General features: G+C 41.6%; 2 protein-coding genes across 2 annotated transcripts in view; one reads left to right on the top strand and one right to left on the bottom strand.

Annotated features, from left to right (window-relative positions):
- Positions 1 to 1425: 1425 nt before the first annotated feature.
- On the bottom strand, positions 1426 to 8359 carry commd8 (COMM domain containing 8). Its single transcript, XM_079752632.1, has 6 exons — positions 8230 to 8359; positions 7472 to 7607; positions 6477 to 6632; positions 5989 to 6141; positions 2637 to 2792; positions 1426 to 2096 (listed from the first exon to the last, which is right to left on the bottom strand). Exons 2-6 carry the CDS (start codon positions 7511 to 7513, stop codon positions 2076 to 2078), a joined length of 528 nt encoding a protein of 175 aa, XP_079608758.1. The 5' UTR covers positions 7514 to 7607; positions 8230 to 8359; the 3' UTR covers positions 1426 to 2075.
- Positions 7604 to 16386, top strand: part of LOC307087160 (phospholipid-transporting ATPase VD-like) — a 22971-nt gene continuing 14188 nt past the window's right edge. Inside the window, exons 1-8 of the mRNA XM_079752631.1 lie at positions 7604 to 8085; positions 9968 to 10356; positions 10880 to 11074; positions 11563 to 11767; positions 12585 to 12670; positions 12944 to 13050; positions 15462 to 15593; positions 15846 to 15958. Of these exons, the coding sequence (XP_079608757.1) occupies positions 10079 to 10356; positions 10880 to 11074; positions 11563 to 11767; positions 12585 to 12670; positions 12944 to 13050; positions 15462 to 15593; positions 15846 to 15958 (1116 nt within the window). The 5' untranslated portion in view covers positions 7604 to 8085; positions 9968 to 10078. The remainder of the gene's footprint in view (positions 8086 to 9967; positions 10357 to 10879; positions 11075 to 11562; positions 11768 to 12584; positions 12671 to 12943; positions 13051 to 15461; positions 15594 to 15845; positions 15959 to 16386) is intronic.

The following is a 16386-nucleotide window of genomic DNA, read 5'->3' as shown; positions in this document are numbered from 1 at the left end:
AGGAGGAGTCAGGGAGTCATGAGGAGGAGTTAGGGAGTCATGAGGAGTCAGGGAGTCTTGAGGAGGAGTTAGGGAGTCATAAGGAGGAGATAGGGAGTCATGAGGAGGAGTTAGGGAGTCATGAGGAGTTAGGGAGTCATGATGAGGAGTTAGGGAGTCAGGAGGAGTCAGGGAGTCATGAGGAGGAGTTAGGGAGTCGGAGTCATGAGGAGGAGTTAGGGAGTCATGAGGAGGAGTCAGGGAGTCATGAGGAGGAGATAGGGAGTCATGAGGAGGAGTTAGGGAGTCATCAGGAGGAGTTAGGGAGTCATCAGGAGGAGTTAGGGAGTTAGAGGAGGAGTTAGGGAGTTAAGGAGTCATGAGGAGGAGTTAGGGAGTCATGAGGAGTCAGGGAGTCATGAGGAGGAGTTAGGGAGTCATGAGGAGGAGTCAGGGAGTCATGAGGAGGAGATAGGGAGTCATGAGGAGGAGTTAGGGAGTCATCAGGAGGAGTTAGGGAGTCATGAGGAGGAGTTAGGGAGTCATCAGGAGGAGTTAGGGAGTTAAGGAGTCATGAGGAGGAGTTAGGGAGTTAAGGAGTCATGAGGAGTTAAGGAGTCATGGGGAGGAGATAGGGAGTCATGATGAGGAGTTAGGGAGTCATGAGGAGGAGTTAGGGAGTTAAGGAGTCATAATGAGGAGTTAGGGAGTCATGAGGAGGAGTTAGGGAGTCATGAGGAGGAGTTAGGGAGTCATGAGGAGTTAGGGAGTCATGAGGAGGAGATAGGGAGTCATGATGAGGAGTTAGGGAGTCATGAGGAGTTAGGGAGTCATGAGGAGGAGATAAGGAGTCATGATGAGGAGTTAGGGAGTCATGAGGAGATAGGGAGTTAAGGAGTCATGATGAGGAGTTAGCGAGTGTCAGTGTGAGGGTCACATAACGTGCAGAAGAGGTTGAAAAGTCTGAGGAGTTTTAATTAATATTTATATTTTATTTTATATTTTTATTTAATATTTGATGCTCTGTGACTGAGCCGTCAAAAGTCAAAACGTTTCAACCGTGTTGTCAACGGAGTCTAATTCAGAGCTCCTTTGACCGCAAGTTCCAAATGCAAATGGCAGACTTGGAATCAAGTCAGACCTTTATAATATACAGTATACATTAGTACTGGTGGTCCCTAGTATGCAACATGCGTAGGCATTGTAAAACACTGGTGTTGGTCAGGTATGTTGAGGTGGAACAGCCTTGGTAACCTCCTAGCTGGCTCAGGACGCTGGGTTCCAGACAGTCATTCAGTCAATGGGCATTCAGTGAGGAGTCTGACAGCGGCTGGTAGGAGGAAGGTGATCACCTTGGTATCAGTATCATGTAGCATCAGTTTTGAGAGCAGCACCCTCGTCCAGGTGACTGTAGCCTAGACGAAAATATGGAATCGTACTTAAATAAATATTTGATAAAGAAACTAAGTTCGTTTTTTTTTTGTTTCTTTAATATCAGTTATGAGATTTTTTCTACGTAGGATAGTTGTTTTGACACTTTTTTTTTTACATACAAAACTTATATGACATAGGTTTCAATAATTGAGTCCCATATTTCACTTCATACTAATTGCCCATAAATACTTCAATTCATTGTTGTCACTAAAGTGCACACCAACCATACCAGACTTTAAATATTCTTAAAATATATTCACCCATCATTGGTTTTGCTCTGCTATCTTCCACAAAAGCTTCAGCCACCAACATCATTAATTACATGTTGAATAACATAGAATGCTTATAAATTTAAGTGTGAATATTATTTATCCAAGATATGGCAATACTTATTAATAAAATAAATAAAATGCACTGATTCTTTCTACACATTTATTGCACAAAATATGTTGCAGTGGAACGCTTAAAAGTTAAAGAGAGCATTATGCAGAAATGGTTCTCAGACTAATTTGTGAGTATAAACATTTATCTAATACTTCTCAATATACTCTGACAATGTACTCTGACAGAAATCAGTGTAGCACAATCGCAGATGAAAATAATTTCACAATGATGACGTCCCAGCATGTTCCTTTGGCCAGAGAACCAGAGAGGGATGTATATTATTTCAGCTGCAGCACTACCTGCAAAGGCGAAGAGTGTAACATCAGCAGTGTCTATGGACGTTTAAAGCAGAAATCTCAAAACCCCCCTCTGCCATCTAGTGGTTAAAGGCGTTACAGAAATACACAGCAGATGTTTTATGGCACAATATGGCTCAAACTTGTACAACATGTCTCTGAGAAAATGACAAAATGTGTTGCTGTGTGGAACTGCACGCATGCCACTGACGAGCACAGACTTTGCTGAATCTTGATTTTCTACATTATATAGTAGAAGAGCAATGGTGTTCAACCTGTTTATACATATTTGACAGTATTGAATTTGGTGCTGTCCAACCAGTTAACAATTTTGTATCCCTCAATGGCGACAATCAAAAGCAGAACAGAGTTAACATTTAAGATAATATTGAATCGAATATTCAAGGTCATTCTAAAGAAGGATTTTTGCCTGAATTTTGTATTTTGAACTAGGGAGTCATGTGGAGGAGTGAGACACACACACTAACAGAGGCAACAAGGAGACACACACACACCAACAGAGGCAACAAAGAGACACACTACCTTGTTGGCAGCTTCTAGGGAGCTGATTAGTGTGTTCAACTCCTCCCTGCCCATCTCTATGGCAACGGAGCGGAGCGCTCCCTCCTCTCGCACATACAGGCTGAGATTGAGAAGCGGCGTCTGGAGTGATGAAATCTTATCACTGGACAAGGCTAACTGCAGAGGATAACACAAAGACAACACAACACAAAGCTGGGAGTCAGAGAGGGAGAACTCTTCAATCCATTTCCTGCCCTTTCTCTCACTTACTTCTCAGAAACATTTCAGACTGAAATAAATGCTAAAACAATTATAATGTATATAAAGTAAACAAAGGACTGATTCACAAGGTTGTTGAATGTAACACAGCAGTGCATGTTATGAGCAGTAGACATTGACAGTGGTACTCAGTGGGTCGAACAATGCTTATGTTGGAAGTGCGGACGGTGAAATGACAGGTAGGAGGAGAGCTACGTTCAGATCGAGTTTGCGTGTGCTCTGTGTGTAGGTGAATATCAGATCTCTAGAATCTGTGCCCTAACATTACTGTATGTAGGTGAATATCAGATCTCTAGAATCTGAGCCCTAACATTACTGTTTGTAGGGGTAATATCAGATCTCTAGAATCTGTGCCCTAACATTACTGTTTGGAGGGGTAATATCAGATCTCTAGAATCTGTGCCCTAACATTACTGTTTGTAAGGGTAATATCAGATCTCTAGAATCTGTGCCCTAACATTACTGTGTGTAGGTGAATATCAGATCTCTAGAATCTGCGCCCTAACATTACTGTTTGTAGGGGTAATATCAGATCTCTGGAATCTGCGCCCTAACATAAGGCTGTTTTTAGGGTAATATCAGATCTCTAGAATCTGTGCCCTAACATTACTGTTTGTAGGGGTAATATCAGATCTCTAGAATCTGTGCCCTAACATTACTGTTTGTAGGGGTAATATCAGATCTCTAGAATCTGTGCCCTAACATTACTGTTTGTAGGGGTAATATCAGATCTCTAGAATCTGTGCCCTAACATTACTGTTTGTAGGGGTAATATCAGATCTCTAGAATCTGTGCCCTAACATTACTGTTTGTAGGGGTAATATCAGATCTCTAGAATCTGTGCCCTAACATTACTGTTTGTAGTGGTAATATCAGATCTCTAGATTCTGTGCCCTAACATAAGGCTGTTTTTAGGGTAATATCAGATCTCTAGAATCTGTGCCCTAACATTACTGTTTGTAGGGGTAATATCAGATCTCTAGAATCTGCGCCTACTGTGCATTTAGAGGTTTCTGTTGGAGCAGAACGTCCACCGATTAGCAACGTTAATCAACGAGTGACGAGTGAGTTTCTAAACCAGTTAGCCGTCTCTTTTCCATGGACAGCCTGTATCACCGTTCTCCATATGCCTGCTGCTCATCAAAACTTTGCTCTACACTCCATATCAGTAGTTAACTTTATGGAAAAGATTTGGATTGTGATATTAAGGATCGGATAATAATGTTAAATGGAACATGCTGCTGTGATATTGTCAGACACACATTCTTTAAAAAAAGATTGAGCTATTTTATCAGAGACATTACCATTCAATGTTTTTCTTGATTTTTTGATTTCAAATCAAATGTTCACTGATTTTATAAATGTTTATCCATGTAACTTTAAATGTATTGCTTTAAATTGACGTAATTCTCCCCATCCTCTCCTCCGGCCTCCCCCTGGCGATCGGATATTAGCAATCTAGAATAACCACGATTGGACAATATGACAATGGACACGACTAGGAGCCTTGTCTCCCAGAAAGGGCTGGGACAAGCTGGGATATAAGACAAAAGCAAAGAGACACATAGTCGGGCTTGTTTCTGAGTGTGAACACATCCAACTGTAAAAACTATAATTCAGCATTAAAAGTACAGTATTATGTAAGGGTCAATCCTTAATTTCAAGCAGTTGAAATGTCTTTTGTTGGATCTTTATTTAGTAAAGATTAGGATCAAAGGCAAATAAATTGTGGCTGTAGCCAATTGATAAGATATTTTCATTAACAAAAATATCTAGGTTATATAAAAATAGATGTATTGATTATTATAATTAAGACATACACAATTATGCCCAATAATATGTAGCGAAATGCTTACATTGCCTTTTCCTTTTGAGTAAGTAAATAAAATATAGAAAGATAAATAAAAGATATATGTAAATGTATAAGTGGCTATGTATGAATGATGCACTATGTCATCTATAATCTTTATTTGTTTAGCACTTTACAATGTGCTTAACAAGAGCAGCAAAACAAGTCATAAAATCATCGGATTTAAAAAAAGAAAACCAAGACATATTTTGTAAAGTGATGGCGTCAGGGAACATATCCCATAAAAACACCAGTCTGGGAGATCAAACCTCCTGCCTTGAAACCTTTGCCTGGATGCGTCTGCCAATAATGTGGCCAGACAAAACTCTGGTCTTTGAGAGGGCATTTTGGAAAGTACTTGTATGTCCCAGGCGATCCCATGAATTAGCCTGGTGCTACCAGACTCTCGTACTTCGTTTCATTTGCACAGAGAGTCTGGACCTACTCAATTGACAATCGTTAACTCACTTGAAGGCGGGTGTCTGTTAAAGTTTAAAACTATTGGATCTGCTCAGTGCCACTCTGGATCTGCCATAACCAATCGCTAACGTTTGGCCGGGAATCACGTTGCGCGCAGGCTGTAACAAACCAAACACCGTGCGTGAAGATGTCCGTCAACGAGAGCTGATTTTATTGTCATTGATCTCAGCCACTCCCTCTGTTCGCTGATTGGACGCAGAAAATTTGGACAGAGAAAACCCATTAACATACCGCAGACCCAGACGTAGTACTGAAGGGAAATCAGAATTGAGCGAAGTACTTAGGTGGGCGGAGCCAGGCTAATGCTGAAAGCTTTTGGCAGTAAACATTTTGAGAATCTATTTTGATAAAAGGTTGGTTTGACATGGTATGTTGTACGTCTTGGCACTTAAAAGTAGTACTTAGCATTGTGTAGCAACTTATCCTAGCTATCTTTGTTGCATGCAGGAATGCGATTGTTAGTGCTTGGCACTTGGTTCTATGAACATCCTTACTGTACCGACAGAGATATATTGTTGCTTCTCCGTCTTCTGACAAAGGTACTTATTGTAAGTCCCTCTGGGTAAAAGCGCTTGCTCAATGCCCTAAATGTCAAGTAAAAGTAGCAATTCCAAAGGTTTGGTCCCCCAGACCGGTGTTGTCCATTACCTCATGAAGGACCCCGATGGACAGAAGGGCCTGAAGGTAGAAACAGCTTCACTGAGCGCAGCAGGGAGAATGAGGCCTTGCTAAAGCAGCAGGGGAAGAGGCTGGGTGGCGAGGTACCTTTAACTGCCAGTCAAAGTCCTGCAGACTGGCTCTGGACATCAGGTGGGTCCTCTGGAGCAGAGCCCTGCGGAGCTCCTCTCGCCGGGCCTCCAGCACACTCAGAACAGCCGCACCGTAGCCAGCGCCCACGTCGCTGAGCCCCGCCAACACCTACACCGTGAAGGGGAAAGGGCTCGGGTTACTGCTGGTTTATGGCTCTCCATGAAGCCTCACAGCGGGATGGTAAGAAACACTCCTCTAGCCTGATTCATTATCCCACCATACTGAACACCTGGTAGAACAGGACACACTGGCAAGAACAAATATCTCAGATTGGATGGATTGAAACTGATATTCGTGAAGGTACCAACATTTCAACACAGAGGCTAAATGTTATCCCTCAGAATGTGTCAAACTAGAAGGACACAACTGGACCCTTCCAAACGTCCAAATATCACCCCATTTCACATGGCTACTGCCCTTAAAGAACTGCATGGTTACTTCACCTGTTCATCAGAGGAGCCGTCCCCCGCCAGCTTCAGGAGGAGAGACGACAGGCAGTCCTTCAGGTCCAGCCACTCCGCCAGGCTCCAGGTATCACTGTAGTCCACCGGGCCCGGAGGCTCCCCGCTGCAGATCTCGTCCACCACTCTGTGACAGAGCTGGATCAGGGAGAGCCCTTCATTGTCTGTCATTATTTCTTATTTAACACGGCACACTCCATGTCGTCCGACAAAAGCCATTTAGGTCGGATGTCAAACGGTCCATTGACATCCCAGTGGAGCAGAGCTCACACATGTACAAGAATCACTTTCAGTGGGAGAGATTGTTATTGCTTTATTTTGTTCTTTTGTTACGAATACCTTGCAAGAAGCTATAAAGCAACAGACAACAAAGAACAAGATAGTGTGCTGCTTGATTAACCAGTATGTTGTAAGTGAATAAACAACCCTGTGCTCATTTTGACCAAACACCTCATACAACCCTACATTTACATTAACGCTGCTTTCTATCTTTATTTTCTGACACGATCAACTGAACATTCATACCATCAGTTAAATTTATATGACAAAACAATATAAATCTGCCTCCATCCTTGAATCGTATGCATTGGCTCCTGGAGCTATAGGCAGGCACAGCCATGTGCTTTTGACTTCATGTTTTATTGTTTAACAGTCGTGGTATTCCATTCCAATAACTTTAATAAGTGGAATACCCCCCCCCCCCCCCCCCCTTACTGCTCGTCCTCTCTGTGTCTGGATGCTTCACCAACATCTCATGCTGTCATAGGAGCCGCTTTCTGTCGATAAGTCTGAAGCGTTGACAGCTGATCAAACACATCGATCATTGATCTCTTTAGAACCAAAGGCACGTCGACACAAAGAGAACGACCCGAGCAGTCCGTAAAGGTTCAACATCGGTGAGTTTATCTATATATATTATTTATAATAATAATAATAATAATAATAATAATAATAATAATAATAATAATAACACTCACACGTTGACATTCTGCAGTCGGAACCTTCTTCAGGGACAGCATGGTTTCCTTTAGGTCCGCCTTCGGTCATGTGACTGCGATCACACGACTGCGATCAGGTGACTGTGATCATGTCATCATGTGACAGCACGGGTTCCTGGTAACCGTACGATGGAGTATGGTACAAAGATAAGGTTTTACAAAAGAAGATGAATTAAACATTTAGGGCGGAGGCTGACTGAGATATATATATATATATATATATATATATATTATATACATATTCACGATGGGAGTAGAGTCTGGTCTGTACATCCAGAGTTGTGCACTAGTTTTATTTTAGAACTAGTATTATATTTTATATTTTAGTGCTAGTTGGAACACTAAGTGGTCATTTGGGACACTCCTAAATGTGATGGTATGATGAGCGCAGACAGGTCCTCGGGGTGAAGGAGTGAAAGTGAGAGCACTCCGCTTTGTTTGCAATGGGTGTTGGTCCCTGTGTACAGTAGAAACACTAGAGCTATACACTAGATCCTAGTTCTCTAAGTAGCCTACCGTATGGACATTTAAAAGTGTTAAAAACAACTACGAAACTCGCACAGATGAATCCACGTCCTCGCGCACCGAGCACGGTGAGTTCTGTTTCAGTGTCTTTGCTTTGTGTCCGACACATGAGGATGACAACGGGCTGTCCTATTTCTTTTGCATAGACTTGCCCTTTAACACTGTTGTAAATCACCGTACAAGTTATGACTTTACTTAATACCAATACTTACTTAAATGCACATGAAAGACGGCATAGTTGATTTATGAAGTATGAAGCATTAACTATCAATGAATGACGTCGAAAACTACCATATAAGTATCCAGTATTCCAAACTCTCAATTATATAGACGTATTCCCTAATATGGATTTAGGCGGAAATGGGTGTGGCCATCAAGAGGCGGTAGGCCTACCTGCTATCAGGTAACCGGTCGTTTACTGCCAAGGTCGGAATTGTGGCATTCATTCATATCTACTGCAGGCATACCTTCATATCTACTGCAGGCATACCTTCATATCTACTGCAGGCATACCTTCATATCTACTGCAGGCATACCTTAATATCTACTGCAGGCATACCTTCATATCTACTGCAGGCATACCTTCCTATATACTTCAGGCATACCTTCGTATGAATGACATTTCAAGAGAAATATTACATCCCGACCCGTTGACAATTATGTCTGATGTCAGGTATGTAATATGTTATCTTTCTTTTTAAAGCAGGCCCAAATCATGATTTTATTGTGATCCAAAGAAACCGTTGGAATAATTTTGAAACAGTAGTGGGTGAGTCTGTGGGGTTATTAAAGGGACACACTCTGGACAAAAACTGAGTCTTCATTATATTATGCCTCCACATGTGGACTCTACCTGAGGTACAATGTAATAATGATTGTTAAGTTTATTAAACGGATACACTGCAGTGTATCCCTTTAATAGACGTAAATGAGCCATCATTATCTTATGCCTCCACGTGGCCACTGCCAGAGGGATAATGTTTTTCTCCCAGAGCAGAGACATTGTTAGATGTTGTCGTTGACCAGGATGTTGGATACCCCCCTCGTATGTGCAAAAAATTGGCTAACTGATTTGCATAGCCAGGAAGGCACAAGTTAGTTGAAACCAGCATGTTTACTAGGGATGCAATCACCAAATATTTAGTAGTTGATTAATTTGTTTGTTAAATAGTATTTTGAAATTTAATATGGCACCATCTAAGGTGCCATATTAAATTGGCAGGTTCGCCTCGACAGGGCGAACCTGTCGAGGCTGTCTTGCTTCGCCCTGAAGGGGCTTATTTTCAATAATGACCGGCGACGTTCTATACATTATCCCGTATATATTACACGGCTAATGGCCAAAACGAAAAAATAACTTCACACGGTGTGTCTTTTTACGATTTATTTGTTAGAGAAATAGTCCGCCAAAGACGTTGTCGTCGCCTAGCAACCGAGTACACTGGGGTTGAGAAGTTACCGGACTACTTGCGGAGTGATACGACAGACGGCAAAACATCCACTTTCCTTGACAGCGGTCATTACATGCTTAGCAACGGTGAACTATCAAAAGAAAAGTTCCCCGCTGGAAGTTGTGAAGGCCCATGCAAGTGAACGGAGCGTTCCACAACATTAAGAAGAGCCGTGTAATACACAAAGTAATACTGCTTATAAAGCAGAAGTAACGGCTTTTATCTCCATACCATGACATTATAGGTTTTGTGACCTTATGTTTGTAGTAACTTGGCTTGAATATTTGTTTCTATGTTGTACTTTTTTTTCTATCTGGCTAGGCTAATACATTTGTCATATGACTCGTACCACGTCAGGGGAAATATAGAATACATTTCTTATGAGATTATTTATTATCATTTTTTAACCTTGAAAGTATTTCATTATTTTGGTGCATCATGCACACATCCAATCAGCAGCGAATGACCCCACTGTTGTCTGTGTGTCCTGTTTTCATAGGATGACAGCCATGTGAAATCCCCTTAGCCATCCATCACTGAGCGGGGCCAGCGGCCACGCCCCGCGGTAACGGCTGGTGGTGATCTCCCCACTGAAGTGAAGAGGCTCATCATGGAGCGCGTCCATTGGCTCGGGCAGTGCTGTCAGCAGATGGTGGATCGGGGCGGAGCTCGCGGCTGGTACTCTGCCCCTGATGGCCCGCTCGGGGAGGCCGGCTGCCCCGCGACGAGCGGGCTGAGTGGGAAGCGGAGGACGGTGATTGCCCGGCGCGGGCCCTACCAGGCCGAGTACCGGGCCATATCCAGGGAGTACCAGGGCAACGCCATCCGCACCACCAAGTACAGCCTGCTGACCTTCATCCCCATCAACCTCTTCCAGCAGTTTCGCAGGTTATTCCATTCATACAATTTTAGTTGAAGCCTGAGAGTCTACATTGTATTTAGAAATAGATTTTTGAGACACTTAAGTAAATGAAACACTGGCAATACAATACAGGAGTGAAAAACCGGACCATAAAATCAATATGAAAATCGATAAAAAGTAAAACACTTAAAAGCAAAGATTCGAAGGTGTAATGTACAGGGTTAGGGTAAGACATTCTGTCACATAGACGCTCACTTTAAACTAGAGCTAGCTGGTAATTGCAAACCCTGCATGCTGGACCTCTTTAGTAGAATAAAGAGATTCAGCGGGAGCCCTCGCATTTACAACAGAATGAAACCCAATAAACCGCCAATGTGTGCACGGTCCGGGAGGGTAAATTGGGTTTCTAGCTCAAGCAGGCAATTTACCTCGGGAATCATACTTGAGTAAGGTACAGGGGAACTTTGCCTAGTGTGATTGCGCCCTTATGCATTGAAACTCAAGAAGGATATGTTAACTTCAATGAATCAATGTCCTTCTCCTATGCAGGGTGGCAAACCTCTACTTCCTGTTTCTGGTGCTGCTGAACTGGGTGCCGGCGGTGGAGGCCTTCCAAAAGGAGATCACCATGGTGCCTCTGCTGGTGGTCCTCATCGCCATCGCCTTCAAGGACGCTCTGGAGGACTACCGGCGCTACCTGTTCGACAAGAGTGTCAACAACAACCTGGTGCGCGTCTACAGCAGGTGATGGAGGACGTCTGATTGACAGGTTGATGTTTTATTTTCATTTATAAAAGAAAAAAAAATCGACATGTAGAACTAGATGAAGAATATGTTAGCTTTTATTGATTTAAGGGCCTGTCCAGTCCAAAGGCAAGAATCAGAACCACACTGAAACGTGTGGTTCTGAATGTGTTTTTTATAAATCCTGACAAATAAAGGAATACATTAAACGTGTTGTTTTTTCTCATTTTTTTCATTTATAAATATGCTGCACTAATTTAGTTTTTTTTTTTTTTTGCTACAATCATGATGGGCACTACACAAAGATTGCGTTTAGAGGTTGTGATCCTCAATGTTTGACGGGTCTAACCTAAAACAGGCCAATCCCTCTCTTAACCCTCACAAATGCCACGTTGGATGTCCTCATATGTTCAGGTAAAGACAATGACTGTGCTTTACCTCCACATATCGTTTGACTGATGCGGCTCTTCTCTTTATTCTTGGCACAGCAAGCAGAAAGCCTACATTGACCAACACTGGCAGGATGTCCAGGTGGGAGACTTCATTCGCCTGTCCTGCAACGAGATCATCCCAGCCGATGTGTTGCTGCTGTACTCATCGGACCCGCGGGGCATCTGTTACATCGAGACGGCCAACCTCGACGGGGAAACCAACCTCAAACAGAGACAGGTCGTCTCGGACCTGCCCCTGCAGGTAGGGTGCATCTGGAGCAGCGTGTTACCATACCAGTGTTAGTTCCACTGGTATGAATGAGTCCACGGTTTATCTCAAAGTGTTTGATATTCTTTGTCTACATCCTCTTCACTGGGACTACCTCTGTGAACATATCCCTCATCTCCCAATATTCTCCGATATAATTGTCTGTCGTCATGCTCAGATATGCTTTGAATACCATCTGCAGACAATGTATTGATGGTCAATATGTCCTCTATCAATGGTTACCCGCTTGATTACTTAGCCATTAGAGTCAATATATTCCTGCAGTTTAAATCATGTCGAAGTAATAAAAGGAAATCAATAAACTGAAATGACTTGTCCAATGTTCTGGATTTCATGGAACATTGCTCTCTGATGCTTCATGCATACCTTGTTAACCCTTAGTAACATAATTTGAAATAAATCAGATATTTCTGTTCTGTGTTTCTGTATTTCTGTCTATTTCTGATAATTAATCATTTAATTTTTTTTTGCCTTGTGTCTAATAAGGCACAAGGCAAAAAAGGTTATTAACTATTAAAAACTATTAACCATTAACCAATGGTTTTATTACTATTCAAGATGTGTTCATTTACTTGGCAACAAAAGTATTAATTTCCTCTTTCCTTCATTTGGGGAGTTTATAATTGGTATTTCCATGTCAATGATTTGTGGCCATACGTTTCTGATGCAAATGCTCAAGTTACGTGGTATCTGTAGACTTGTTTACTGTGTGTGTGTGTGTGTGTGTGTGTGTGTGTGTGTGTGTGTGTGTGTGTGTGTGTGTGTGTGTGTGTGTGTGCGTGTGTCGCAGGGATCGGAGCTGACTCCAGAGAGCTTCTATTGTCGTATTGAATGTGAAAATCCTAACAATGACCTGGGCCGGTTTCGAGGTTACATGTAGGTATTAACTCAAGTCCTAACATGTATAGGAGCATTGATCATTGATTACACTTTTGCTACGGTATTAAAACTTCTTTTTTTTTGTATTTAAATTTCCGTGTGTAATGTAGAATTTCTTCAGGGATAACTAATAATCAATATAGGTAGTATCCCAACATATGCCCGACATAAAAACACTACCTAAACCTCCAAATGGTGCATTAAGTTCTTCAAGGTTTTATTGTGTTATGCACATTTCATCCTGCCCTGTTCCTCCTCCTCCATGGGCAGGGAGCACTCCAGTAAGGTCCGCGTTGGCCTTCACAACGACAACCTGCTGCTGCGGAGCTGCACCGTCCGCAACACGCAGACCGTGGTGGGCGTCGTCATCTACGCCGGTGAGCCTGATCAAGTGCCCTATTCAACGCTATCCCATGAGGCATAGCGGTTTTTATTTACCACTTCTACTTCTTCTCTAAATAGTGTACCATGTAGTGTTCACTCTATAGCAGGGGTCGGCAACCCTAGGCACGTGTGCCACCACTGGCACGGGGCAACATAATCATTGGCACACCTAAAAATAATAAAATCATAATCATTACTACCGATTTTTTTTGCACTTTATTCTGTTTTGGGCATTTCCTCCCAGTGCAAATCTGTTTAAATTAGTTACAGAAAGCAGTGTTCTGAAATTGGATCAATTAATAGTTTTTATGCTGTGAGTAATAGAGAAGAAATTATTTAAAATATTGTTGCAAGTGGCCTGTATGCATCGCCTTCACATGGTATTGCAAAGCTGTACAAAGATATTGATGTGGATGGTTCCAACATTCTCATATTTTCTTGTTTTTTACATTTTTCACAGCGCAAATATGTTTTTGAATGAGTTTCTGAAAATGGTGTTTTAAGATGGGACAGACAAATTATAATTTGTAAGCCCATGTTGCAAATATAACAACCAAAAAAACATTTAAAATGTTGATGCATGATTGTGGACTATATGGAAATAGTACAATTCCAGGTCTTCTGGAAATGTTTTTGGTCGCTTTTTCATAATTTAGCTTAATTTAGATTATATTGTTGCTTAAGGCACACTCATTAACGAGAAAATGTCAAACTGGCACAGATGTTGAAAAGGTTGCTGACCCCTGCTCTATAGGGATAAGGGAAGAAGTCTAATAGGCTTGAGCTCAATGGGCCGTATTCACCTAGCTTGTTTCAGAAGCTCCAGGGGAAACTGCTGCTTTGGGTTCAACTGTTTGTTTGAGTGTGATATACATCGTGAATGCGATGGCAACTTTGCTCATTGGTTGGTTGAGGGTTGTGGATTTTGATCTGGACGCATGCTTTAAGCAGTTTTGCATTAAAGAAAGCTTTTACTTGTCTGCTTACTTTTCTCAACTGAAACCCAGGCAGGTGCGTACTGGTATATCAACTTGGATGTCTGTCGTGGCAATTCCTTCATGAGATATTGTGTCTAGGACAGATTCCACTACTAAATCCAAAAAAAAAAAAACACAATAGTTGTGCGCATAAATTAAATAGGTTAATTAACACAGTCTTTTACACAGGTTAAATGTGGCTATAAATGCAAGTTCAAAATATAGTTGCAAGCAACCATGACAGGGTCCTAGTGTATGGCGAGTATGGTGACAAAGGCCTAGTGAATGCTTCATAGTAAACATTGTTTGGTTTCATGCCATGTCTGACAATCAGTTTGGTCAAGGCCGACTGTGACCGCCGCCCTCACGGCCATGTGGCTGGCGCTGTGCCACGACACTACACAGACGTTTGAATTTCCAAGGGCAGATGACACATATGTTTTGAGAAGGATCAGTCTTCCATATGTGGCATATATAAAGTATACAGTCAAACAGTCCATGTCAAAATTGACTTTTAAGAAATGATGTGTGTACCCCTTTAAAGCCCGGCCTTGTGTTGGATAGAGGCCTCGCTTTGGATAGGCAAACTTCAAACCAATGCATCCAATAATCTTTTTTATAAATATATATGTATTTTTATTATATTTCTGACATTTGGCATGGATATACTACGGAATCTGCTCTTATTAGCAATGTTATATATATATATATATATATATATATATATATATATATATATATATATATATATATATATATATATATATATATATATATATACAGGGTGCGATTTGCCGGTGGGGATGGTGGGGATTATCCCCCCCTCTGGTTTACACGTCCTACCCTCTGCTGAATTATTTTTATCCTCGGTGGGGATAAAAATTATCCCCCCCACCCAAAGTATTTTCAACATTACATCGTAATAATTAACAACCAAAATACACAGGGTCCGTCTTCATTTTGAAACATTTTAAAATGTTTCTCAAAATTATCCCCCCCTCTGGTTTTTTCACAAATCGCACCCTGTGTATATATATATATATATTGAAAGCAAAGCCTACGTGGTTTTGAATCAAAGTTATAGCTGTTTAAACATCCGATATACATATATTTCACTTTAAATTGTTGGTCGAGTTGTGGTCATTTGCGTTGTATGAGAGTTGTGTTATGGAGTTTGTTCCAGTGCTAACCCTTGTACAGCTGACAACAGTTACCAATAAATAATATTAATTTAAGAAATAATTTACCTCCTGCGTGAGATGTGCGTAGCTGAATATGGCATACCTACGCTACTGTATTTTGTTATCTTTCATAACATCGGTCATAATGGTGGTACTTGGAGAGCCAAATATTTTATGAGGTGGTACGCGGTAAAAAAGTTTGTATTAATGTCGTTTTTGTTAATTATCGGGTGTTGGACCGACCAGGCCATGAGACCAAAGCCATGAAGAACAACAGTGGGCCGCGGTACAAACAGAGCCGTCTGGAGAGGCGCCTCAACAAGGACGTCTTGTGGTGTGTCATCCTGCTGTTCTCCATGTGTCTGACAGCAGCCATAGGTCGGTGTTTCCATTTAACGTGATAACATGGCTTACGTGTGGATTCATTCCGTGAAGAACTATCTTTTTGTAAACAAAGCAGTGCTTTGTCACTGTTCAACCTGGTTTCTTCTCGTTTTTTTTTTTCTAAAGATGTTTAGATGGAAACAACATTTCAAACGTGGCTGTTTCTGTGGAAACTCTTGAACCATGCATTGTAAATGCGGTTTCCATTGAGGCATCTTTCAACCTCTTTATGTTCTGCCCTTGCAGGGCACGGCCTCTGGCTCCGGCGATGGACTGATCCCATCTATTCCATCGCCGAGCAGGCGTCTCCTACACTGGCGGGATTCTATGTCTTTTGGACGATGATCATCGTGCTGCAGGTAGATATGATATATTAAATTGATCATGGGCGACAGCATGTCAAAACTTTAAATACGTAACCTATCACATAGAATTCTATCCACACACCTAGCGAATATCTCAAGAAAAATATGTTAATATTACTTAATTAATAGTACTTTCTCAAAGTCGTATGACGCCTTTATGTCAGTGTACGGTAATCGGTCGCCCACTTGGAGAATCAGCTCCAGCCATTCACTTTGTGTGAAGGAATAGGATAACATCGATCGACTGATATGAAGTCAGATTGCAATGGGTCTGATGATTATGTAATGATCATTTTCTGATCCTTATTGCAAAACTTGATAACCCATAATACCATAATTAGCAGGACATTGCAGATTTCTATTGTCCATGACTTTGGTTGTATCATTGAAGTCCAGGTTGTCACTCGTTTTCTTCTGACCTC

The sequence above is a fragment of the Pollachius pollachius genome (assembly GCF_949987615.1).
Source record: "Pollachius pollachius genome assembly, chromosome: 15".
Taxonomy (NCBI): domain Eukaryota; kingdom Metazoa; phylum Chordata; class Actinopteri; order Gadiformes; family Gadidae; genus Pollachius; species Pollachius pollachius.
This window is presented reverse-complemented; position numbering and strand designations above follow the sequence as displayed.

Excerpts from the sequence above, each read along its gene's own strand:
- commd8 (XM_079752632.1), bottom strand. The coding sequence starts at position 7,513 with ATGCTGTCCCTGAAGAAGGTTCCGACTGCAGAATGTCAACGT. Across the intron at positions 6,142-6,476 it reads ACGGCTCCTCTGATGAACAG|GTGTTGGCGGGGCTCAGCGA; the intron begins GTGAAGTAACCA and ends TTCACGGTGTAG. Across the intron at positions 2,097-2,636 it reads CCCTAGAAGCTGCCAACAAG|GTAGTGCTGCAGCTGAAATA; the intron begins GTAGTGTGTCTC and ends TCGCCTTTGCAG.